This window comes from Pteropus medius, unplaced genomic scaffold, assembly GCF_902729225.1.
Source record: "Pteropus medius unplaced genomic scaffold, Ma_sr-lr_union100, whole genome shotgun sequence".
Lineage (NCBI taxonomy): Eukaryota > Metazoa > Chordata > Mammalia > Chiroptera > Pteropodidae > Pteropus > Pteropus medius.
Genome location: NW_024340693.1, coordinates 1,779,917 through 1,806,877, shown reverse-complemented (window position 1 = coordinate 1,806,877; position 26,961 = coordinate 1,779,917). Strand labels below are relative to the sequence as shown.

General features: G+C 49.0%; 1 protein-coding gene across 1 annotated transcript in view; it reads left to right on the top strand.

Annotated features, from left to right (window-relative positions):
• The first annotated feature begins 1,317 nt into the window (after window positions 1–1,317).
• LOC120602961 (microtubule-associated tumor suppressor candidate 2-like) overlaps window positions 1,318–26,961 on the top strand; it is a 129,627-nt gene continuing 103,983 nt past the window's right edge. Inside the window, exons 1-4 of the mRNA XM_039863356.1 lie at window positions 1,318–1,387; window positions 3,804–3,917; window positions 14,266–14,427; window positions 21,990–22,088. Coding sequence (XP_039719290.1) covers window positions 1,318–1,387; window positions 3,804–3,917; window positions 14,266–14,427; window positions 21,990–22,088 — 445 coding nt within the window. The remainder of the gene's footprint in view (window positions 1,388–3,803; window positions 3,918–14,265; window positions 14,428–21,989; window positions 22,089–26,961) is intronic.

Below are 26,961 nucleotides of genomic sequence, written 5' to 3'. Positions count from 1 at the left end.
ACAGCCTGTGGGCCAGCCACCGGGCTGCTGGGGTTCAAAGCAGCCTTCAGTTTCCCACCAGGCCGTTGAATCATTGAAAGAACTTGGACTTGGAGTCAGACAGACTTGAATTTGAATGCTAACTCTGCATTTACTGCCTTTGTAACCCGGTCTCCTCCAAATTACTCAGCCTTAGTTTCTGCTTTTGCAAAGCGAGCAGAAGGCTGCACAGATTACACGAGTTCATTCATATAGATACTTAATAAAAGTGTCAGACGGGCATCAGCCTCGAGGTCAGCGTTAGTCCCTGTTTCTTCCAGGCCAGGGCAGGGGGCAGGGACAGGGGCCTAATCCTGGAGGGGGCCTGGCGTATTGGCATAAGATCAAGCAATATGTCAGAAACGGAAGACACTTCCAGCTGTGAAGCCGTGGCCCAGAGTTTATCAAAAAGGCAGTCAGGGGCAGCGAACCACTGGGGACAGCAAGATGCGGGCGGCGGGGGACCAGGGGCCGACACTGGGATATGTCGTCCGAGGCCAGTGCTGACCGCTCAGGGCAGGAGGCCTGGACAGGCTGGTGTGGATAGCACAGCCCCAGCGAGGGAAGAGGCACTGCCTTTTACTGTCCCCGTTATATGCTCACGTCCTCGGTCTCTTTGGGATCTGCCCGTGTGCGTGTCTCTGAGCATGAATGAGCTCGTGTAACTGTGAACGGAAGAGACTGGTATTTCATTGGCTAAACACAGAGAAGGAAAGAGAGAGAAGATTTAACTTCGGTGTCTCAAACTGTCTGACGCTTGCACCGAGCCACCAGTATCTCTGCTTCTGAGGGACGGTTGCGTTGTTTGTGATACCCATGATTTGCTCCACTCATAATTGACCAAACCAGCTTTATCTACATGAAAATGAACTCTCCCCCACACCTCATTTGGGACCCTTCCTCGACCCGGAGGCTCACTAGCACGTGTTGGCCCATGAAAGGCTTCCCAGCGGGTGTTGTCACACCGTTGGTGGCCCCTCAACACCACGCGGCCCTCTCCCTGCCACAAGCATTTCCCCTCTGAAGTTGCCTTCTTCCCGTCGGGTCCTCCTTACTGTGCCTGGTCCCCTTTCCCGTGGACGTCACTGGCTGAGCCCCTTGCTTTGTCTCACTGATCGGCTGACGCAGCTTCGGATTCCTTTCTGGCCTCCAACCTTCCCCCGTTCCATGCTTCTCCCCACTCCCTGCCCTGGCGAGCCCGCTAGAGTGTGCACGCCGCCCGCGGCATTCTGTCATCGAAACCCTTCGGTGGCTTTCTGGTGCCTTCAGGATCCATTCCAAAGTCCTCATCACTACCGCATGGCGGGCGCCGACGTCGGCGTCCGTGCAGGGGTCGTGAGCATGTCGGAGCGGGTAGTGGTACAGCTGTGTGCGGCCCTCCGGTCCCGGTGCCTGAGCTGGGTTCTAAAGGATGAAGCAGAGGTCCCCTGGCAGGAGGGACATGGGAAGGCCTTCCGGCTGGACAGAACCATCTGTTTAAGGGCAGCAAAGCCCGGACCCAGCGTGGCACCGTCACGGCGTGATCCCCGGTCCGGCGTTGCTGGCCTTTACATGCGAGGAGGGACTGGCCTCCTGCGCCTGCCAAGGGCCCAACTTTTCCTCCGGAAGAAGCGCAGAGCATGGAAAGGGTGTCCGCTGGGCAAAGCGTCGTTTCGTGTTTTAGAGAGCGGAGGGGAACAACAAGGCCAGAAGGGAGAGGAAGGAGTGGTTGCTGAGTGTGTCCTGTGTCGCGGGCTCTGCCGGGGCCTCACCTGGGTTATTTCTTTAAATTTGCACCAGGACCCATTTTACGGGTGAGGGGACTTAGATTCGGGGAGATGAGACGTTCCTCTGAGACTGCGTCACACATATGTGGTGGCCCCGTGTGCTTCCCACCAGGAGAGCCAGCCTCAGAGGTCGGCGCAGCCCCTGTGCATCCGGGGGGCACCGTGGCCTGTGCCCTCGGTCTGTCCTCACCTCTGCTGCGTCCTCCTGTCCCTGAGGCCTGCCTCCGGCCAGCGCTGTGCCGGGCCAGCTCTGCTCGCGTCCCCCTGGCTGAAGCGCCGTCAGTCTGCAGGAGGTTCCCACTGCCACCCGGCAAAGCAGCAGCCACCGAGAGACTGGAAACCACCTGACTGTCGCTCCCTCACGGCCGAGCTGAATTCTCCGCTCGGGGGCTCAGAGGCTGAATTCGAGGTGTCGGCTGGTTGAGCTCCTCTCCGGGCTCTGGGGAAGAAGCCTCTTCGCAGCTCACGCCATTGCCGGCGGAATTCACTTCCTCGTGGTTGTAGGACTGAGGTTCCTCTTTCCTTGCCAGTGCCCAGTGGGGAGCTGTCCTCAGCGAGCAGAGGCTGCCAGCATGCATCCCTTGCTGCTGGCCCCTCCCCCATTCAGGCTGGCGACGGTGTGTCGAATTCTTCTCGTGCTTTGTGTCTCTGACTTTCTCTTCTGCCTCCAGCCAGAGGAAAGCCCGTGCCTTTATAGAGGTCAGGTCAGGCCCCCACCCCCAGATACCCTCCCCTTCCTAAAGGCAAGTGGATTAATCTCGGGAGTCCAGCCCATCGCCTTCGCCCCCCTGGGGACCAGGCAGGGGGTGTAGCAGGGAGCCAGGCTCCTAGGAGACGGCTTAGCATCCTGTTTCCCACACACACCTTGATTACACTCACATTCGCCATCTGCCATTACCTAAAATAAAAATGTTCATCCTCGGAGAAGCTCGGGGTTTTGTTCCTGTCTGCTGCTGCCCACTTCACCAGGAGTCCCCTTAGGGAAGGGGACCTTAGCGGATGCTGCATTTCATCAGTATTTTAGGGAACAACTTTTTCCGCCTCTGCTTAAGGCTGAAGGCTCAGCCTGGCCCTCTCCCGCCTTCCTGTACATGCAGCCTTTGGGGGAGAAGACGAAGAAGGTTTTTATGTTATTCCCTGTCCCTACCTGGTCCAAAGCTCCTGCTGCTACCTAGTTAGGCTGAAGCCTTCTCTGAATTCTGCGCCCTTCAGCCGCTGGTCCCAAATCATGAAGAATTCAGGTTTTGCTGTTAGATTAAAATGCTTCTCCTTATAAACCTTAATTTAAGAATTTTAAGTGCTATGAATAATAGATATTTATAGTTACTCTCTATTTACATTCTTCAACTTTGTGGATTTTTTTGAAAACAAGTGAGAAAGAACTTATTACCTGGCGCTCGCTCGGGCTGGAGGCCAGGCGTGGAGAGAGGGCGTGCCGGGGTGCCGCTGTGGGCAGTGGGGTGTCCCGTCCTGGGCGATGCAGGGGGACCCAGGCAATGGCCTGCACCTGCTTTGCACCCTCCCCGTCGTCCGGCAGAAGTAGCTGCCCGTGTTGGATGACCGCAGGAGGAAAGCACCAGAAGACAGAGGGGAGCATGCCGAGGACTGAAGCCCACGAGGGCTCCAGCTTGATATCAGAGACTCGCGAAACCCAAAAAGCTGATGGGGCCAGGCTCTGTCGCCTCGGGCAGAGTGGAGTGTGGAGACCAGCTCACGTGGTTTTATGGCAGGTTTCTAAATAGTCGCAATTTTATTTTGCATGGAGGATGGTCACGACGGCGGGCACCAGCCTTAGCCTTACCCACAAACGTGAATGGAAAGATGGCTTTCAATTTCTGAAGTTTCGTATTAGAAGGGACTCGGAAGAAATGAACGATGCTTGTGAACTACGGAGCGAGCAGCCGGTGTTCGGAGCGGGGAGAGAGGAGCCTGACACTTAGTGCTTGCCACGCATCAGATGCCACGTACGTGATTTTTTTAGTCCCTGTGGTACCTGCTCCTGCTCTTCTGATGTTACAGATGTGGACACAGGTGAAGGAAAGCTAGTGACCGTCCCCGATGGCCACGCAGCATCTGCCAAAGGGGGCGGCGACCGCAGCCGTTTCATAAGAGCCAAGAGCCAGAAAGGCACAGGTAGCCCAAGCAAAGAAAAGAACTAACTCATTCTGATCGGTTTTGACCAGTCATTTTAGTGCTTTAACACCTGTTTACTTCTTCCAACAAACGACATTTCTCCACTAACCCATGGTGATTTAAACTGCTCGACAAGCATCACCATCCATTTCGCCCGGAACAGTTTCTGTTGAAATCGGTTGCTGTTCGTGACACCGAGATATGTTTATTTGGATGTTAGTGCAGCTCCTGGAGGTTCGAGGCTTTGGACCAAAGCTCTCCAAATCAGGAATGTTTCAGCCCAGCGTCCCAGTTCGTGACTGAGATTGATGAGGGTAACAGTTACGCACAGCAGGGAAGGCCCCGTTACTGAACGGCCAGCATGGGAGACAGCTCATTCACACAGCCCTACTCTAGCGAAAGCGTTCACCAAAAATCAGCCATCAAGAGCTGGTAGAGAAGGAGACATCAGACTAAACCAGGAGGACATTAGATGTCACCATCGCACTTTTCACTGACACAGCTAAGTCCTGCGCGTCAGTTAAATCTTTAGCTTTCCTTCAGCTAGAGCAGTGGCTCTGTTCAATTTCTTCCCCCTTAAAGATTTCACACCCCAAAAGCTGCTGAGTAGAAGGGCTTCTCTTGATGGAGGTCTGGGAATTCCAGCTGGACGGTACAGCCCGGCTCCTGGCCGCCCCTGCTGTGTTTGTCACTATACGGGAAAGGAGTTTGGGGCTCAGGTACCACGAGCCACTTTTCAGCATCTGACTTGTTTTTTTCTCGAGATTTGAACTTAGTCTGCCGCTAAAATGTGGCTCATTAAAGCAATGCTTGGCACAGAATAATCCACGAGTCCCTCAAGACGCCTCGAAACAACTAATCAAAGTGACAAAAAGAAGACTCTGTTAGAGCACAAAATCCAAGCTCCAGAGATGGGAAAGTTTCTTATTGCTCTAGTAATAAAAGCTGAAAGGTCAGCCCTTGATCATTTCTTTAATTTCTTATACCACATTAATAAGTTCGGCAGAATTTAAATCGAGTTCAAATCAGAGGTTCTTATCTCGTAACAACTCCCACATCAAGCATATAATTAAAATGCTCCAGTTTAAAGATTTTCCCCAAGGTATCAACTACTAAAAGATTCATAAGTCGGTGAACCAGAGTCTTCTGGACGATGGCTCAGGCTTCTAAGTGTTTCAGATGGGGAGAAGGGATCTATGACAACTGGCCTCACTAATGTGAAAGAAGGCCGGCAAAAAGTTGCTTTTACTTACTCACATGTCTCTCGATAGAGGCTATTAGCCGTTGGTCTTTTAAGTTACTGACCTCCATCAATATTTGACTGCGTTCCGTCCTCCGGGCATGTGACTTGCTAAGTATTAAAGAGAATTTCTCAAATCAAAGGAAGCTTTTTGAGTCGTTTATGGAGTGGGGGTTCAGAAGTCCTGGTCTGGGCCACGCTGCCTTTCATCGCTCCTGATGGCTTCTGTGACTTCGAGGTGGGGCTGTTATCCAGGGCGGTAGCATCTGACCCGCATGTGAAGGACTGGGAGATTTGGCCACGTCACAGGACATGTTTCCTCAGAGGGAGGAAGACACCCTTCATTCGGGCCTACATCCCCTTTTACGTCTGTGTCCCTGGACGTGACTCTCATGTGACCAGGCCGCTTGCACCCACATCTCCCCTATTTCCTGAGCGGAAGTAAGAAAGACCCTCTTTGCTACATATGAGAATGGACTCTAGAAGGAGAGGGCCTGGAGGGGGCAGGCCAGAAATTAGGGGGACTAAAGCTTTCTTTTCTCCTGTGATGATTGAGGTGTGATCCCTGTCAAAAGGAGGAGATCGGGGGAGCGCTGCCTAGCCCCGGGGCGTGGGACACCCCCTCTCGAAGCAGCAGGACCTCGTGAAGGCAGAGATGACTGTCCGTGTCAGTACCGGCCACCGCAGAGGTCGCCTGCCTCCCTGGTCGATCTGGCGGCCTTGGGGACGTCTCGAGGGTGATTCCATGGGGATCACCAGGATCTCATGGAGTGGGGTGCCACTCGAGGTCGTGTGGGACGGAGGGGCAGCATGTGGACATGACGGCTGGTGAAAGGGAGCTGCTTCTGCTGGCGCTGGGGCCCTGGCAGTGGTGACGGCTGGCACCCACCGAGGACCGGGCGCTTCGCAAAGCGCTCCATGTGCATTTTCTCATGTAATTCTCAGGTTCACCTAATGACAGAGGTAAATACGTAAACAATGAGCCATTTCATTGGAGGCCTAACTAACTTCTTTAAGGTGAATATTATTAATAGGTTTCCGGTATCGGATTTCGGCAGAACCCACGGAGCCCGTGACTCTCGCATGTGACGCTCGTATTGTCACTGTTCAGACCCTGCTGCCTGCCCCAGCGTTCCAGCTCAGGAGCTGAGGCCGGCAGCAGGAATCCAGTAAGGTCCCGTGGGCCCGAAGCCGTCCCCTTCTACCTGTAGAAGTGTGTCCTGTCACCTGGTGAGGGTTCTGAGTGTAGAGGCGGACACGTCCTTGGCCCGGGGCTGGGACACCTTACTGGACCACTGGAGTCCTGTGCCGAGAACGGCTTTGAGGCGACCACAGCATTGTGAGAAGTCGCCACGTGTGGTGGGTGAAGCGTGAGTAGTGAAAACGCGTGTCTCGTGTTTGTCCTTCCGTCGGGACCTAGGCCGCCGGGGACAGACACGGCTGGAGGAGGAGCTGCAGTTCCCTTGGGTTGCATCCTGCAGAAGTCCTAACGGAAGCGGAGCCACACGGACTGGCTCGGGTGACACAAGCAAAGAGAGGTGCCAGGCGCATCTTGCGGCTTTAATTCTGTTTCTAGAACGGTGGCGATTCCATTTGTAATAGGGGTAGAGGAGGCGGGGGCCGTGCGTGGCCGGGAGAAGCCGTCGCTTCGGGGCCGCCTCCTCCATGAAGTCTCCCCAGCCTCCCCGCCAGCCTGCACTTTCCCTCGTCCTCCTGAGGCGTCCCGCTAGCTCTGCCCCTGGCGTTTCTTCCACAGCGAATCACGTGTGCCCGTTTGTGGTCAGCGCGTCACCCCCACGGGAACGTAAGCTGTGTGACAACAGACCGCGTCTGTCCCGTGCCCCCGTCTGGTGCAGGGCCTGGCACACAGCATGCTTGGTCTGTTTCACTGTGACAAAGGAACAGCTTTGCCAAAACGATAAGACAGCAGGTCTCCCTCAGCTCGTTAATGTGAGAAATAAAAATACACCTGGGTAAAAATATGCAGACGGTGGGAAATAAAACATGCAGTCGATACTTTAATAATTAAACTAAATTTTGCCGCCAAGTGATAAATGCTGCTAAATCAATGAAATATGCACCAATTAGGCAATCACACAGCCAGAACATTAGACACGATCGTCTGAGATTGTTTTAAAAAATCAGTCGAGAGAGTAGTTTAATCATTATAAGGTGGATAAATATTCAAAATCAGTGAAACGTGTTTCTTAAAATTCGGCTGTCGTGCCATCATGTTATTATTGGCTGCTTTGTTCTTCCTCTCCGGCCACCCCCTAAGAACCCCGTTCTGATCTGGTTAGTGTTTGTCCCTCGTTTTCATTCTGTCCTCTTTATAAAGCCGGGCTCGGTAATTGGCATCCCCAGTAAACGAAGTCGTGAATTCAGGGCATCATAATATGGATCGGAAATCCTAGCTTCTCACCCCTGCTGCGGTTATAGTCAGGGTTACCCTCTCGAAAAGGGTCGCGTCGCACCGCTCACCACTTTGTCGGAGGAGCTGGGGCGTCCTGCGAATCTAAACTTCCTCCGCCCAGTGCCCACCTCGGGCGCACACAGCCTTAGGATGAGAGCAGCTCCGACTCACAGGTGCTGGGCGGGGTCGATGAGAAGGGGTGGGGTTTCGGGATGAATCTTATATCGCCCTCCTCACATGGCTTGGTCATTCTGCTGGAATGAGTAGGAGGCAGTAATGGCTTCCTGGCGCAGCCATTTTCGTATTATGCAAGAGTGTGCCGCCAGCAGATGGGGCAACCGTGGGGCTCGCAGGGATGGGGGACAGAAAACAGGTATAATAGCTGCATGAGGACAGAAGACCCAGAGTCTCCAGCGGGGAGAGGTGAAAGCCGAATCAGAATTCCCAGAGCTTGTTCCAGCCGGGGCTCCAGGAAAGGACACTATGGATGAGATTTTTTTCATATTGAGACATAATTCCAATACCATGAAGTTCACCCTTTTTTCAAGTGTGCAATCAGGGGTTTTCAGTCAGTACATTCACCAGGTTACGTACCATCACCCCTACCACGTTCCAGAACATTTTCACCCATCAGCGTCACCCCCACACTCCGCTTCCCCCAGCCCCTGACAAGCACTGATCTACCTCCCGTCTCAGTGGATTTGTCTGTTCTGGACATTTCCCATAACTGGGGTCGTGCAGCACGTGGCCTTTCGCGCCTGTCTCCTTTCATTTACTGTGGTGTTTTCGAGACTTGTCCATATCGGAGCCGGTACCAGTACTTCATTCCTTCTTAACCTTCATTTATCCATTCGGCATGGATGGACGTTGGGTGGTTCCCACTTTTTGACGATTGTGGATGCTGCTGCTGTGAACATCCGCACACAGGTTTCTGCGTGGACGTGTGTTTTTAGTTTTCTTGGGCACATACCTAAAAGTGGGACTGCTGGGTCATATGATTAACTGTGTGACAGTCCCACCAGCAATGTGTGAAGGTTCCAATTTTTGCACAGCAGTCGCTACTGATTGTATTTTTAGTATAACCATCCTAGTGGGTTTAAAGTGGTACTTCATGGTTTCGATGTGTATTTCCTTAACAACGAGTGATGCTGGGCATCTTTCCACATGCTTATTGGCATTTATATACCTTCTTATATACCTGCAGAAATATCTATTCAAATCATATGCTCTTTTTTGATTGGGTTATTTATCAGATACGTGATTTGCAAATATGTTCTTCAATTCTAGGGGTTGTCATTTCACTTTATTAATAGTGTCCTCTGAAGCACATTTTTATTTTGATGAAGCCTAATTTTCATGTGTTTTCTTTAGTTACTTATGTTTTAGGTGCCACTTCTAAAACTACTGCCTCGTCAAAAGGTAATCAAGGTTTACACCTATTTTCTTCTAAGAGTTTTGTAATTTTGGCCCTTTCATTTAGGTCTTCGATTCATTTTACATTAGTTTTTGCCTATGGTATAAGGTAGCGGTCCAGCTCCGCGAGATTTTGACAGACCAGGTCAATCAGCTTCGGATGCTCAAACGGATGGGGAAGGAGCTCTAGGGCGAAGGATGAGGAGAGCACTTTGTTCTGGAACTTGGTGCTGAACAAGGACGGAGGTCCTAATGGTTTCAGGAGAAAAGCGTAGGGCGATTTGGTTTGTGGATCTGGATTCTGGACCCGGCTGGATTCTGTAACCATGCAGAAGATACACCTGGCAAATTCCCACATCCCAATGGGGAAGGCCTTACCTTCTAGATGGTAAATGGATGACATGACAATTTGGATGTCTACAAAAGGCGGCCACTGCCCCCCAGGGGAGCAGGAGCCTGCGGTCCTTTAGTCACTATGTGCAGGGGGCTAAGTACTCTTCTGCTTTGGCGGTGATAATGTGACAAGCCCGGGAGCACCACTGGCATGGAGAAGGGAACGGAAGTAAGGAGGTGAGCTGGCACCCGGGGTTAACAAGAGCATGGGAAAATGTCCTTAACGGCCTGAGATTGTTTGCCGGGGAGGTTGTCTTTTCTTCCTACCTAACATTGATTAACCCCCTTTTTCACGGCCGCTTACGTTCCTACGTCTTCTGAAGAGAAGTGTTGATGAGTCCACCCACCGAATGCCAGCGTCTCTTGAACCCCACACAGCCCCACACGTTTGGATCCCCCGTGGCTCCATTCATGCTGTCCCCTTGTTGGAACCACCTGTTTCGAGGTTTAGTCTTTCCCAGGATGCAGCCTTCTCTGTCAGTCACCGAGCAAGCCACCTGGAGTATCTTGGTGCTCAGCGTGTGTTTGCTGAGCTCAGCGAAATCTGTGCTTGCTTCTCCTTCGATTACATTGTAGTTGAGGAAAAAAAAAAAAGAATTGTATCCATTGAAAATTCCGACCACTATGCATGGAAGTTGACAAAAACATTCTAGAATTTGCACGTCAGGGCAAGGGCCAAGGATTGCCAAGACCATTTGTGAAGCAAAGGAGCAAGGTTGGAGGTACCCGTCGGATCCTAGGGTGGCATGCCAGTCCTGGTCTTAAACTAGAGTGACGAAGTACCGTGTGGTATTGATACAGTGATTGACAAAGAGATCGATGGGACAGAATCGATTGCTCAGAAATGGAACCTCGTGTGGAGAGCCATTCATCAAACCATTTCTCTTTTCTCCCGGACATAAACTAAACATCGCCCAGTCCACCGTGTGGCTGAGTTCAAGCCAGTGAGCTGAAGGCGAAAGTGACACACGCCACTTCCAGGCCTTTAAAACCACCGTCCCATCAACAATTCATTGTTTCCCCACATGTCAGCTGAATGTTAAAGTCTCTCGGGATGCCCAGGGTATGGCAGAAGCACGAGATGGAAGGAGCCTGGGCCCCTGAGTTCCTGCCTGGAGTGGAGCTCCCCGGAACAGCAGATGGTCAACACATAAACTCTCACTGTCAGTTACTGATACTTGGGGGTTGTCGGCGTACCCTAATAATCATGCCTGTGTGGAAATTCGACCTACAACAGCTGGCACTGCAGATATGGCAGAGAAGATGCCATGTACAGGGCTGGGACGATGGCTCTCTATATGGAAAACAACAGCAAATCCAAACCCTGTCTCATGCCCCATTCCAGGTGAATTAATGACCTAGATGCAAAAACCAAAACATTAAAACACATAGAAGAATGCATAGGAGAACATCTTCATGACAGCAGGTAGGGAATGAAAGGCTAAGACACACAAATTACCGATGGAATGAGAAAAATCAACTGCATTAAAATGAAAGACTTCTGAATAAAAGCATCGTAAGTGTGAAGACAAGCCAAAGACTGGAGAACATTTGAAATATATACCAGTAAAGGATCAGAATTCAGAATATTCAATGAACTCCCGTATGTCAACTAGAAAGTCAAAAACACTTCAGTGGGAAAATGGGCAAAAATTATGAACGGGCATTTTATGGAAGACATAGGCCACATAGATATGGAAAAAAATACTTAACCTCACTACCTGTCGGAACCATATACATTAAAACCAATTTCATTACCAATTAATCAAAGACTGTGCGTCGCTACCTGTGGCTAGTGCGACTTGCAGCTAACAGTCTGGAAAGCCGCTGTGCTCTTGCCCTCAGTCTCAGCAAGGTCACGGCTACGTAACTGGCGTAGCTGGCGGGGTTCGTGTTTCTGAACCACTCGGCGCCCGTTCCGCCTTTCCCTGGTCGGAAGGAGCTCCATCGCTCTCCTCTCTCGTCTTTCTTTCATCCCACAGTCACTGTCAGATTCACTTCGGCCCTTCCCTTTCTTCTCACGGAGAGCAGCCATGAAAACTCCCCAGATTCCTGTGAAAAACCTCCTGGCTGTAATGACTGGCCGCTGGACTTCACAGGAGCCCGTGCGTGTTAATAACTAACACGGCAGAGCATCCCACGCGCCAGGCACGACTCCAAGTGTTTTTCTCGCACTAGCCCTTGTGTCAACTTCTGAAAAATTCACTTGCGTTAGCTCTTTTAATTCTCAGAAGAGCTCTGTGAGCTCGATTATCATCATCTCCACTTACGAGGGAGGGAGGGAGCCGAGGCACAGACAGGCGGGAGGCAGGGGAGGTGGTTCCCTGAGCCTGGTCGTCCCAGTCCCGAGTCTACACCGTTTGCCATCCGGCTTGTTCAGGCCAAAGTAGATTCATTCGGGTTGGTTGAGGATGAGGTGGTTGGACTAGACACACAGACTACTGCCCCTGGCTGAGTCCTCCAGAAAAAACTAACAAACAAACAGACAGACAGACATTTTTCTGGCTCATACAATAAGAGTTTGATCGTTTCCAGTTGTCTTCTTCCTCTTGTTAAGTGGTGGTTTCCTAGCGTCTGCATCATCATGATGTACCCAGGGCAGTTATAGGGTTCAGTACCACTCCCAAATTCAGAGTACTTAAAACAATTTTTTAAAAATGTTTCAATTACAGTGGGCATTTGGTATCCAGTCTCCACGTGGCTTCCTCTTTGTACCCTTAGTTACAGGACTTGTGTGCCTCTGGTCTTCAGGGGGTCCTCGACGGTGGCAGTTGTATAATGTAGCTGGAGTTTCGATGGGATCGTGAGGGGCGAGCGCAGCGTTTCCCTGCCCGGCCACGTTGACACCAGTGTTATTTGCCAAGTCACGCGTCTCTCATTACTGGCCCGCTTAAGCGGGGTGTCAGAGGGTGGGACTGTTCACTGGCAGCTGTATCCGCGATAATGGACAGGACTAGAGTGTTATTTTGTTTTATTATTTTATTTATTTTACTTTATTTTTGATAATTCGGGACTTGTCTCAGAGGGGAGTACACAGCTTCCTCGACGCTCCCCGCTTCAAACAGACGGGTTACTTCCCAGCCGGGAAAGTGGCCAGATCCCTAAATTGACATGTTTGTTGAAGAATAAATTTCATGTAGGAGAATGACACCAAGTGCAAGAGGATCTGATCAAAGGGCATTTGAACTCCACGAAGGATGCAAAATATTTCCCTTCTTAAGAAATTTTAATAAATTGTTAAATGTGCTTGATTGACTTCTACACATTTTGGTGAAGAGATTCTGGCTGTGTGTCAACAGTAGGCGAGCCAGCAGATAATTCCATGTGAAACAGTTCTCGTGGCCGAGCCCCCCCTCCCCATCTGAAACGTCCTGCAAAGTGCCAGAGGTTCTCTGAGGTCCAGGATCGGACCGGCGAGGCTGCCCCGTGACTCGGGAGCTAAGACGCTGCCTTGCGGGTGCGCGGGTCCCTTTTCCCGGCAAGGTTTGAATCGCCCGTGAGCTTGCTTTTTCTTCTGACACCCAGCGCGGTGCATACCCTTGGAGTGGCGTTTCAGTGCATAGATCAGGTGCATTCTCTAAGCACTTCTAGAATGATTTAAAGCTTTGCACGGGCGTAGGTTTATTTTTCCCTTCTAAGTACACTCTTCTTTAGGAGCGAAACAGATTGCACTGATTTTAAGCGGACTTCCAGATCTTCGGCGGGAGGAAAGCAACATTCTCTTACTCTAAGTGGTTGTGGATGTTTTGAACGCTAAAGCCATGAATAATGTTATCGTTTTCATGCAGGCTCTATCTCAATAGAATGTTACGACTCTCCTTTTGAAATGAGGAAAACAAAACATTTCATCTCTCTCTAAAAGTCAGTGCGCCTCTTCCAGCTGTCATTGCTTATTTTCCACGGCAGACGGTCACATTCCTAAGACTGGATGGTTTTCTCCCGAAGAGGCAGTAATCTCATTACCTTCCGGCTCTCTATTTAATTTAGTGAATTAGGCCTCGCAGCTGTACTCAGAGGTAGATTTAGAAGATTTGTCCTTTAACAGGGAATAGAGAGTGGTGTCACTGTCCATAGGTTTGGAAAGATCTAGAAGAAAAGTTTGGGCCCTGACCGCTTTGACATTTAAGTCTGACACATATCCCAGTTTGTCATGCCCTCAGATGGTCAGGGCAGTTGATGGTGAACGAGCTGCCTTACGGACAAAGAGTCTGTTTTTATATGGATGAATCGTGAACTGAAATTATCAATAAATGTCTCCTGCCTTTGAAACAAACGAGGCTCCAGCCCAGGGTCCTCTCGGTTTGATGAGGTCTCAGCTTCTTGAACAAAAAGCTTTGTGAGTTCCGGGCTTCTCTGTCTCCATGCTCCCCACCCCTCCCCCTTCCTCCCAAGCCTCTCATTCTGAAGGTGGGATTAGATGGTTTCCAGGGAGCTCCTGAAGTAAACTCTTGCACTTGGGGTACGTGTGGACATTCTCAATGTCACCTCTCCTGGGTCACTCACACTGTTATTCAAAAGAGAGTTCTTATGCGAGTTATCAAACAAATGAGTCATCGGATAAATAAATGCTCATCATATGCATCTATAGTTACACGTCCGCATAAGCAAATTGTGTGTGTGAGTGTGTACATGCGTGTATAAAATCTTCGGGGGACCGAGGTTGCTCGTGGCTTTGGTGGCGCCCCCTGCACAGGAGATTTGAATGACAGCTCTGACGCGGTGACTGAAGGGAGCTCTTTTCCATATCCGTCCGGGAAAAACGCTTTTCAAGGCCACTCACTGAGAGTCAGGTCAAGTTCTAAAGCAGGATCGGTTGGCAGCTGCAAATGGCAAGGGGGCCCATCCATTTTTCATGAGGTTATGATTAACCTGCCGTTTGCCTCCCGCAGGCTCGACCTTTGGGAACGAAGACCCGCCGGCTCTGAAGGCAGCTCTGCCCTCCAAAGATGCACCCAAGGGGGCCAGCCGGGCAGCCCCCCCAGCACCCCCCAGCGTGACAACACCCCGCAGGAGTTTGCTGCCGGCACCAAAATCCACGTCCACACCCGCTGGTAAGACTTTCCGCCTTAAAATGTCTTTACTTGGATGGGATGGTAGATGAATTTCACATGGCATTTACAGTTAATAATAATACTAACAAATAATGCCATTGTTTTTAAGGCATGTTCATTTTTCGTATGTTTAAATTTTCACATCTGCCTCTCACTGTCCCCCTGATTGGCAACCTGTCAAGTCGCACAGTTTTGTTTTGATTGCCAAAAACAAACAAACAAACAAACAAACAAACAAACAAGAATCAAGCTATTTTTTTGAGGCAGATTGGCATTTGGCTCGGGGAAGCGGGTGCTAATGAGATCATTGGCAGGACCGGAGGAGGGAGCTGCAGGCTGCACCTCCAGGAATGTGTCCCATAACCTCTACAGGAACCCAGGGGCGCGGTCCCCGGCTGGCTCCAGGCTCAAGCCACCAAAGCTGGGATCCGGGGATCAACAGCTATGGCAGAAAGGCTGACCCAGAGCCATGCCCAGCAAACGGTGCCCACGCCCTGCCGCTCCACACCCGTGAAGCTAGTGGCCGGACGCAGGGAACTCACGTGCTGCAAAGGTGTGATAAGCCCAGGTGCTTGTCAGCAGACATAGCCGAAGCCACCCACTGTGGCCCCTGCCCACTCGCTCCTCCTGTGTCACACACGGGCACGTGTTGGCCTGTACAGATGTCCTAGCACATAGTCCATAGGCTGGCTTTCCCTCTCCCACAGTCCAGGAGGGTGGGTGTTGGACCCCCATCACTGCGGGGTGGCAGCAGAGAAGGCGAGGCCATGGTCCGTTTGCCCCCCGGCCTGGGGCAAGGAGACCACACACACTATGTAAAAACCCAGAGAAAGCGGACTTCAGTTACCAGGGGAGGGCGTGGGGTGGAAGACGAAGCAGGAAGCTCCTGTGAAAGATGTCAGGATATTTTCTTCGACGTTTTACCTAACTCCAACCCCTGAGCCTTCCTATATTTCAAGATGATTGTCGTCAAAAGACAAATTTTATCACGGAACCCTGGCTTTGCGTTTACTCCATTGGTTTGAATTTCTAATTTAAATGAAACATAGTCTCTAAAACAAAGTCTGCTTGCACATTGCCTTTCCACTGGAAAAAGCGGAAAGTCGGCAGGCGGGGTACAGCCAAAGCCCAAGTCGCTGGATTTGTGGGGACCGTGAGACGTTTGGGCGATTCTGACTGCTGGGGTCATGCCCACCCTACTTCCAACATAAGCCGTTGGAAACATTTCTCGACTGTGATGCTTCGCCTCCCTCCCTGGGCGACCCCACAAGAGGACAGCGAGCTCCTGTAACTTGGGGTCGCCCTCTTCGCCGTTGCCCCCGTGATCGCAGATGCGACAGGCACCCACAATGGGACGTTGCGGGTGACCTGGCGTGCAGTTTTCCAAGTCCTTTACAATAACCCTGTCGTCCGTCCATGCCGCCCTCCTCCCCCCGGCTTTCATACACAGGCTGAGAGCTGTGTTTAAACGTGTCTGGAGGCATACGACGCGGTCCACTCCTGCAGTAGAGTCTTCCTGTGATGTAACACCGCTTGTCACCTCACTGACATCAATGCAATGACAGCAGAAAGTGTGGGCACAGTGCTAATGGTGAAATATACATACCTATGAAACATGATGTTCATGGCTACGTAAAGGGAAGCTTCCCAAGAATTTTGGAAACTTAGCCTTGGTCTTTTGATGATTTCCTTTCCTCAAAATTTTAATGGAAAGCTTTTCTGCTGTTCGCATGTCAAACAGAAACACTCCCCAGAGCATTGATCCATATGATTTTACATGAATAGTCAGGCTTTACTTCAAACCGGTTGGCAGTCGTCGTAGCAAATAGGAAAATGTTTTCAGTTGAGAATATTGATCTGAAATGAAGGTAGATTACTCCTTGATCGACATGCCATCCGATTCTGTCACCTTGACTTGATGTATTATAGAGCGTAAACTTCCTTTATTCAGCCTAAGGTATAGAGGGATTTCTTATGATGCCATAGAAAAGGAACAGCTGGTGTTTTATTGTTTGGGTTCCTCTTCACCCAGAGGAAAAAAAAAAAATTCTGGGAATAGCGAGGCTGTTCGCCTACGGACTACAGAAAATCCAGCTTGTATCACAAAAATTAATTTCACTACTTTAAAAGCAGATTTTTATTTCTGCATTGAATTCCACAGATTCAGGTATTTCTGGGCACACTATAATTTAAAAATACAAGTAGCTCGCCGCTTCATCGGGGTGCTTCCTGAGCGCGTGGCTGTGCGCGTAGGCAGGAGTCCTCCCTGCCCTCCGTCCGGTTCGGCCGAGCATCACCTGTCCTCCCTTTACCGGGCACGTCGTCAGTGGAGAAATCCAGGAAGCACCTGCCGAACCAAAATATTCTGCTTTCGGAAAAGACAGGACGGGTGATAGGATCCCTGTCTCCGCTGTGGGAGTCTCAGGTCGCGATGATGGGGGGGTGAGTCTTACCACGGCATGTGATCCACGCACTTTTAGCGCCACCAGTTGGAAGCACGTTGCTTCCTGGTAACAAAGGAGTCGGGCAGCGCGTGGTTCGGGGCGGTGACAAACCTCGGGGCCCCGAGTCAGAGCGGGCGGGCTGCTCTGGGCCCTTCGGGGCCCCAGCGTTACCGCGTGGCGGCGGCCACATTCTCCCCGAGGCCGAGTCTCAGCGGCGGTCACAGCTTCAGCTTGTTTGTCACGGCGAACCCCGCGGGGAAGCAGCAGTCTGTTGGGACAGAGGAGGTTATGGGAAGGTGGAGCGTTAGGAAGGATCTTTGTGGGAGAACAATTAAGGCAATACCTTCGAGACCCGCTCCTTTGCTTGAAGTCACGGAGACAGAAAAATCTGGTGGGCTCGGAGTTGGGAAGGAGGACGGTCTGCCTCCCCATCCGGGCCCGTTTGCTGTTCTGGCTGGTCAGTGGGGGGGTTGCGGGGGGTGCTTAGGCCCTCACAGCAGGCAGGAAACACCGTGAATCACGAGCTGACACCAGAGTCAGCTCAGCCACCCCAGGGAGCGAGGACAGGTGAAGTTAGGATGGGCATGGGCGTCTGTTCATTTGCCAGAGGAACGTGCAAGCCACAAAATGGTCAGAAGACAGACAGCATGGAAAAAAATCACAGTCACAGCTGCCACGTCTGGTGAGTCCAGCCTGGTTTTAATCATTACACGAAGGTGGCCTCTGAAGCAGTTCGTCAAGGCAGTTTGATTTTTCTTTTTTTTAGGGCATTTGAGTTGACAACTCTAATAACCTCATTCTCTGTTACTAGTTTAGTGGCCAAGGGTGTTATTTAGCAATTATAATTGAAATGCCGCAGATCCAAGTGAGGAGAAAGGTACATTTATCTTTCAAAGTCTTTCCTCGAAACAACAGCAAGAGTAATACTGTATGTAGTTTGGGAAGCAGTAGAGGACACACCTGCAGTACCAGAGGAGAATTCACGAGATCCTGCTGCCCAGAAGTAACCAGCGTTAAAAATCGGGTGCCTGTCTCTCGTCTTTCTATACCCATAGTACAGATAACATTTCGTGTTGTAAAAACGGGATAAAAGTGCATACTGTTCAACAACCGGCTTTGTTATTTATCACGGACATCTCTCCCTGCTAGTACCAGACAGAGCGACCGCATTCTTTTTAAGGGCTGCATAGTACTCCCTAGTGTGGATATACCATCATCTATTTAACCATTCCCCAATGTGCATTTCGATTATTTACACATTTTTATTATTGTACGAAGCATCTTTGGATATAGATCTTTCCACACTCGTGCCACTGATTTCTAGAAGCAGAATTGCCAAATCAAGTCCATCGGTATTTAAGTTTTGGAAGAAGCTGTCACCTTGCGCTCCATGGAGGCTGGATGGAGAGCGTTGACACCGAGTGCGTGTTCGTACCGCGTTTCCCTGTGAAGCGCTGTGATAAGCATGGACTCTCGGCCTGTCTCCTTTCCCTTGTCCGCTCCCAGGAGCCTCAGCGCCTTTCCATGTTGGTCGATGCCTAAAACCAAAGCAGAGCGTGGGAAGAAAAGAGCCAAGAAGGGTGGGTGTGCCTTCGGTGGCATGGAGCACTGGCTGGGCTTTAGGGCCCCAAGTCCCAGCCTTCGGGGAGCCCTGGAAGGAGTGGGGGGCAGGGGCCTCGATGGACAACCATGCCGAGCAGGGAAAGGGGTGACCCACTGGTTAAACGCATGTTCTAGTGGGCAAGACAGACAACCAACAGCAAGATGAGTATGTAGTGTGTTCGGGGGTAACAGTACCTCCTGCGAGGGGGAATGGCATGCGTGAAAGAGACAGTGGCAGGTAACAGGAGGGCTCCTTTACCTGGCGAGCCAGGCACGGCTGCCCTGAAGATTCCGCATTTGTGCTGAGACCTGAATGCATGGGCGAGCGAACCATGCTTAAGGGCCAGGGGAGGCATATCCTCTGCGGAAGGAACTCAAGCCTCAGTGCCCGTAACGGGCACAGGTGTGACATGGCTAAGCACCGGCACGGCTGGCAGATGGCTGGAGGGCGTGAGCAGGGGGCGGCTGGTGCCAGAGTGCGTGTTAGCCAGGGTGCTCAGAGAAACCATCAAGAAGGTATATGTGCATATGTAGAATATATATAATGGAGGCCGAGAGACCCCCAGGTCCGCAGTCAGCAAGCTGGAGCCCAGCACAGCCCGAGGGCGGGAGACCGATGCCCCAGCTCACCCGATCGGGCAGGTGAGGGGCCTCCTCGCCCAGCCTTTCTTTCGTTCTCCTCAGGCTTCCCACAGACGGGCCCAGGCCACCCACGCTGGGGAGGGCCGTCTGCTTTACCGGTCAGATGTTAATATCGCCCAGAGACACTCGGAATACGGGTGAACCCAGAGTGACGTTTACCGAGTGTCTGGGTACCCCACGGCCCAGTCGAGTGGGCACGTAAAATTACCGTCGCGGTGTGTCTGTGAAGCAGCGACCAGGCCGTCTGGGGCTGTGCTGCCCACAATGGCGGCCACCAGCCCATGAACAGTAACCCAGCCCTCGAAAGGCGGCCGGCGTCCAATGTTGCAGTGATGTTGAATGTGGGTTAACTAAAATATGCTGTTATAATTAGTATCACTGTACTTTTTACTTTGTAAATGTTGCGACTCAGAAATTTAAAATGACATAAGCGGCTCCTATTATATATACTTCTGTTGAAGAGTGCTGGCCTGGAGGGCCTTGCATGTGCTGAGGGGGTGACATTTCACTCCGAGCGTCCTGCGGGGGTGACTGCAGGGTCTTAGATTGGGAAGAATTTGCTCTAACTTAGATCCTAAGTCATTCAGCTGCTGCTGTGGGACGATGAGCTGGGGGACGGGGGGAGCGGGAAGGGGGGGAGCAGCAGACCAGATGGGAGGCTGTGGCAGAGGCAGGGGTGTTGGTGACATGGGCATCGTGGATGCAGCGGAGCAGAGGGCGATGGGCAGACCTGGGGGGTCTTCTCGGAGGAGAGCCAACAAGCCTTGCTGATGGGCTGAGTGTGGGCGGGGGCCAAAGAAACAAACCAAGCAATTTGGCATTTAAAAAGCCGCTGGCTTTTCTGGCCTGAGCGCAGCGAGTGAATGCCGGTGCCTTTCCTGAGACACGGAAGACGTGGAGCACGTTGGCCAAACGCCTCGGGGCTTGCTGAGAGGAGGAGGCAGGCTTACGAGGGTGGAGAAGAGAGTTCAGGCCTCAGAGGATTAAACCAACGAGCCTAAGACAGTTTATCCGAAGGCAATAAGACAGAGGCAAGGGGACAGGTCCGTGATGGGAGTCAGAGGCAGGCGGGCAGGGACGGACGGAGCGAGGCAGGCGTGACGGCCTGCGGGAAGTGGTGACCCAGTCAGGCCAACGCAGAAGGACAAAAGAGAGGAGGCAGAGTCCACATGGCCACGTCTTCCTCCCAAGCGCTGGCAGCCACCCCTCCACCCCTCCACCAGGCATGTGGACCCATGTGCATGCAGGCATACATGTGCAAGTCGCCTGTAAATGAAAAACTAACATATTTAAACATGTTAAACCTGCATAAAACTACAGTACGATGCAAGATACTACAATGGGTTTTAGAAAGTGGAAGACTGAAAAATGTGATTTATATAGCGGACCAAGGATTCATATGAAGACTAAGTGAAAAGTTCTTAGGCGTTAATGAGAAAAATGGGCAAAAGGCTTAATTAAGCAATCTTCAAACACAGACACGCGCATGACCAATAGAAGACCTGAAGTGTCTGGCGGAAATTAAAATGATCGCGACCGCAATGTCAGTAGGGCGTGGGGCGTGTGGAAAGGGTTGCTGTCACACACCCTGGGCCGGGCGTGCAGGTCCGCGGCTCCTCTTGCAGGACAATCGGACTGTGTCTGGAAATACGAATCTGGCTCCGAATTCAGCAAAAACACTTCTGTGCATTTGCCCTGTAAAGATACTGGTACATGCATGCAAGAAACAAGTGGAAGAATGCTTATTGGAGCACAATCGGCCATTTTAATAGCTAAAACTTGACAGCGATCTAAATGTTTATCAATAAGAGATGAGTAAGCGAATTAGGGCACATCATCAACATGATGCGGCATTTGGAAAAGATCTGTAAATACCCTGACGTGAAAAAAGACTTTTTAAAAAAAAAAACACGGTAGGTAAAAAGAAATTGCAGTATGGAATTCATTTAATCATGTGTAGACATACTTATAAATACCTAGGGGGAAAGTCTGGAAGAGTAAATGCCAAATTGCTGGCAGCACCTACCTCTGGAAGAGGAGGGAGCCTGTACGGTTTGGGGCGAGAGTTCCATGTTCTCCATCTAAGGAACCGTCAGCAACGCGTGTCTTTGAAATGACGGAAAAGACCGCTGAACTGGACGTGGGCCCCGGCCCATCCGAGTCTCTGTGATTTCTCCAGTCGCCCATCCCTTGTTCTTCGACCTGTTGACGAAACCGATGTGAAGGGGAGAAATGCCACTGTGTCCCACGCGCCCAGAACAGAATTCGAGGAGCATCCTCGAGCTGTTCATAGCTGTCACCCACCTGCCACGGCCAGCTCTGGTTCCGTGTAACAGGCTCGGCATGTCACCTCTGTGGACCAGCTGCATGGAAGTTAATTAGAGGCGACCGTGTCTGTCCCCTGTGGCCCGGCCCTCGGTGATGAAGGTGATGCAGCAGCCATTCCTAGTTACGTTCGGCGACGGCTTCCTTCTCAATCTTCTGAAAATTAGTTTCTGCAGAAAGAGGCAGGCGGGCCGAGCTGGTGGCCGAGGACAGGACAATTTTAATCCACAGGTAGTTCGCCAGGGTCCTTGGGGCGCAGCGACCTCCAGAGACGGGGTGTTTTTCATCTAATCAGAGAGACAGCAGTGTGCTCCTGACCATCACAACTGAACCCCCTTTGCTATACACCAGTGTGCCGTTCCTGAAACACGGCCCGGGAGCGGCGGGGAAGAGTGACCATGACAACAAATCATCCAAATATTAGTTTATTCAGTTTGCTTTTTGTTAAACCTCCCTGTCCACAAACACGTCAGTTTGCTTTTTGTTAAACTTTCCTTTCCACTCTAACTAGCTTGCTTGCTTTCTCTTTCTCTCTTTGAACTACTATAGGAACAAAGAAAGAAGCACAAAAAGATCAAGATGTGAATAAGCCTGCTGTTTCATCTCCGAAGAGATCGGCGGTTTCGTCCACCAAGCCTCACTCACCAGGTATTTAAGTACTGTGATCCGCGTTATTTGGGTGGATGGCTGGAAGGGAGAATTTGTCTGTTCTCCCTTATTTATAATGTCATTAAGTGGAGCAGTGCCAGCCCGTGCGGTATGCATGCTATTTCCAGGGCCTGACACATGTGCCGACGTGTTCTGGCTCTGGATGAAAGGAACCAGCCTTGGCAGCATTGTATCTTGAAAAAAAAATGTTATCACGCTCCCTCTAAGTGGTAGAATCTTCTCTGCATGGGAGTGTCTGCGATTCCAACAGCATGTAGCAACAATTTATAATTGAAGAACAGACTTTGAAAATCTAACCTCAAGAGATAATATTTTCTAAAAGGAAGAAAAACAGAGCATCAGTAGATATCAAATACTTGTTATTTTCTCAATGAGGAAACCGTTTCTTTACATTTAGATTTGAATAAACTACATCATATCACTTGAAAGTGGAAAATTGTTTATTATGAAAATTGATATCGTAAGGCATTTGTAGAATAGAATGCAATATAACTTCAGAACATTTTCTGTAAGCACAAAAACAGTAGCAATAATAACAGCTCCTGCGTGAGTTCTTACAGCATGCCAGGTGCTGTCCAGAACCCTTTAACTGTATAAATTTATTGAATGTCCACAGTAACCCACAAGCCAGGTATAATTGCTGCCCTCTTCCCCCACCCCGCCTTTACATGCAAGGAAATCGAGGTATGCAGATTTTCAATAATTTGCCCAAAGCCACAGGAAATAAGTAGTAGAGTCTAGGTTTGAACCCCAGATGCTCTAAATCCCCAAACTGCATTCATAGTCACTCCACTATTTAGAAAACTTACTGATATTTCTGGCTAATGAAAAAATGTGTAGGAAATAAGCCAAAAGCACACACGACAGGGTCAGGAGACAAAGCTGGTGCCTAAACAGAGTGGAGGTCAGACAGGAGCACCCTGCCTAAATCCAGACTGAGTGATGGAAGACTTTCTGGATGAGCCAGGAAGGACAAGGAAGCTCACCCAGCAGGGGGAGCCTGGCCTGTTGCGGCTTTGGCTCCAGGAGAAGGTGGGGAGGGGACAGGCCCCCCCTTGGGAATTCCTCACCCCATATCTGCCCCGCCTCTGCAGGTTGAGAGCTGGCTTCCGTGCTCCCCCTGTGTCTGAAAACCCGCTTCCACATGCTTCAGTACTTGTGTCCACTTAGGATAATAGAAGTGAAGTCGTTACACAGGGAAAGAGAGTAAAGTTATTGTGTCATTTTAGACTTTAAGTTAAAATCTGTAAGTTAAAATTTCTAGGATAACGATAAAATAGAGCGCATATCGAAAACGGGTAGGGGGCTGAGAGGAGAAGAGAGTTGGAACGAGGGCAAAAAAATTTCGATCGGTGTAAATGCAGACAGAAAGGGGAGAAAGAAAAAAAAAAGCAGGGAGGAAAAAGGGAAAGAAAGGAGGGAGGGAGGGAAGGACATGGAAGAAATGTAAAGAATAAAATAAGATACTAGAGATGAACTCCAGAATGTCATAAAGAATGTGCATGAACAGAAATCTCAAGACTAAATCAAAGATCGAGATTACCAGACTGGATTTATTTACTGAACAGTCAAAAAGTATTTCTCAAGTGCACATCGTACACTGCAATATCTAGCTTTAGACTATTTACAAAGTATACACCTGAGATATAAGGTTGACAGTAAAAGGACGAAAACATGTAGACCAAGAAATACCAAACATAAGAGACTTTGTGGTGCCATAGTTTTGAAATGTCTTTATTGTGGTATAATTAGCACATATTAAACCACACGCATTTAAAGTATACGATGTGATAAGTTTCGACAAAGGTTTACACCTGTGATATCATTGCCGCCATCCAGATAGCAAAGCGTCCTGGTGCCTTTTGCAGCCCCGCCCAGACCCCACCTGTCACTACAGATTAGTTTGCATTTTCTGGTTTTGTAAAAAAAGGAATCATGTAATATGTACGCTACTTTTATCTGGCTTCTTCTACTCAGCATGATTATTTTGACAATTTACCTTTACCAATTACCTTTTGGTGCATTTTGGGGTTTTTTTCTCCCAGAAGATTTGGCTGTTATGAATGAAGATGCTGTGCACCTTTGTGCTGCCTTCGTTTCTCTTGGTAAATATCTTGGTAAATGCCTGAGTCACATGGTAGCAAGGTGTTTCACTTTTTAAACACGTTAAAAAGTTTTCCGAAATGGTTGCACCATTTTCTCTTTCCAGCAACAGCGCGTGAGACGTCCACTTCCTCAGCGTCATTGCCAGCGTTTGGTGTGGTCACTCTTTATTTACAGACATTGTCATAAGTACCCAGCGACACAGTGCTGTCTCATTGCGGTGTTATTTGCATTTCCCCGATAACCGATGATGTTATGATGCTGAGCATCTTTTTGTGTTCCTCTGACATCGGTGTATACTCTTTGGTAAAATATCTCTTCACGTTTTTACCATTTTTTTTTTTGCCTTCTTATTGAATGTTAAGAGTTTTTCCAAGATATTCTGGATACAATGCTTTTTCAGCTACGTGACTTGGAAATTTTTTGCCCACAATCTATGCTTGTATTTTGTTCTCCTAACAATGTCTTTTGAAGAGTAGATGTTCTTAATTTGTATGAAGTCCCGTTCGTGATTTTTTCTTTTATGGATCATATTTTTGGTGTTATCTAAAAAATCTTTGCATAACCTAAAGTCACAAACATTTTCTGCAACATTTTCTTCTAAAAGATTTAGAGTTACAGGTTTTACATTCAGGTCTGTGATCCATTGGAGTTACTTTTGTATGTAGTGTGAGATATAGCTTGAATTTTTTTTTTTTTTGCAGAAGGATATACAATGGATTTGTACACTTGTTATTATTATTTCTTCTGCTTATACTGGGTTTAATTAGCTGATGTCATTAGTTTGAAGTCTTTCTTCTTTCCCAATGTATGTATTTAGTATAGTAAATCTTCCTTTAGTACAGTAAATTTCCTTCTATATGCTGCTTTACCTATAATCCACAAGTTTTGATATAGCGGGTTTTCATCTTTATTGAGTTTAAAATATCTTCAAATTTCTTTCTTGATTTCTTATTTTAACCATGATTATTTAGAAGTGTGTTGTTTAGTTCGCAAACATTTGAGACTTTCCAAGAATCCGTCTGCTTTTATTTCTAATTCCACGATGATTGGAGAACATACTTTGAACAACTTGAGACCTTTTAAATTTACTGAGAACCACAGAGAGGTCCGTCTTGGTAAATGTTTCAGATGGACTTAAAAAGAATGTCTGTTCTTCTGTTCCTGTGGAGGACCCTTCAAATGTCAAAGGTCATGTGGCTGACAGCATCCTTCGAGTGTTCTGTATCCTTACTGATTTTCTGTCCACATGTTCTGTCAGTGACCGAGAGAAGCTGTTGAAATCTCAGAGCATAATTGTGGACTTGTCTGCTTATTCCTTCAGTTCTATCATGACTTGCTTCCCATATTTCGCAGCTCTGCGATTAGGTACATCAGCGTTTAGGATTGTTTATCATTTTGATGAATTGCCCACTTCATCATTTCGAAATGACCCGCTTTATCCCTGTAATATTCTTTTCCCCGAAATCTACTTTATTCAATATTAACAGCACCATTCCGGCTTTCTCTTGGTTTCAGCGTGGTAGACCTCTTCCCATACCTGTCCGCCACCTGTTTGCCTCTTTATATTTAAGCAGGTTTTTTACAGACAGCATGGAATTGGCTCTTGCACGTTCATTCGATCTGACATCTCTGCCTTTGATGTACATTTAGTGTTCTGATTCGATTGGCGTTAAATCTACCACGTTGCCATTATTTTTATTCATCTCGCATGTCATGTTTTCCTTTTCTCCTGTTTTACTGCCTTCAGCGAACACCGTTTATGATTCCCCGTGTCTCCTTTGTTGATGTATTAGCGATTGACACCTCATTGCCGCGTGCTTTCAGTGCTTGCTTTAAGATTCGCAGGCCGCATCTTTAACTGTTCACATTCTAGCTTCCAGTGATGTTATTTTACTTTATCTGTAGTACGGGAATCTTAAAACAGTATGCTCTTCTCCCCCTCCTCCTGGGATCTGTGCTGTTATCAAATATTTTTCTCGTATGTATATTATAAACCCACACTACAGCGTTACTGTTGATTATCAACACCCACTCTTCTTTTAAAGAGATTTAAATAAGGAAAAAAAAAAGTATATTCCAGAGAAAGACAAATACTGCAGGATTTCACTTATATATGGCATCTAGCAAACAAAACAAAGAAACAAACAAAACTAAACAAAACCCAGACTCAGATAGATACAGTGGGAGAAATGGGTGAAGGGGTAAGGGGCACGGACTTTAAGTTATCAAAGAAATTAGTCGTGGGGATGTACTTACTGTACGGCGTGGGGAATACAGCGACCAATATTGTATCAGCCGTGAGGTGGCAGGTGGTGATTAGGCTTATTGAGGCGATCATTTCACAGTGTGTACAAATGTGGGATCATTATGTTGCACACGTGAAACTAACGTGATATTTTATGTCAGTGTCACTTCGATGATGAACGAAGTCTTTCAGGCGTCGTCATTCAGTTCCCATTTCGGGTGCTCTTGATTCAGATTCAGATTCCCATCTGATCCCATGTGTCTTCCACCTGTAGGATTTTTAAACATCCCTCACAGAGGGGCTTCCTAGTGATGAAAACTTCCCATTTTGTTTACCTTGATTTTTGATAGATCTGTTTACTTTGTTCGGAATCCAGGCGTGCACTTTTTTTTTTTTTTTTTTTAAGCATTTAGAGATGCCGTTTCACTATCTTCTGGTTTGAATGGTTTCCAGTGAAAAATCGACCATTATTCTTATCTTCGCTTCTCGGTACATAATCTG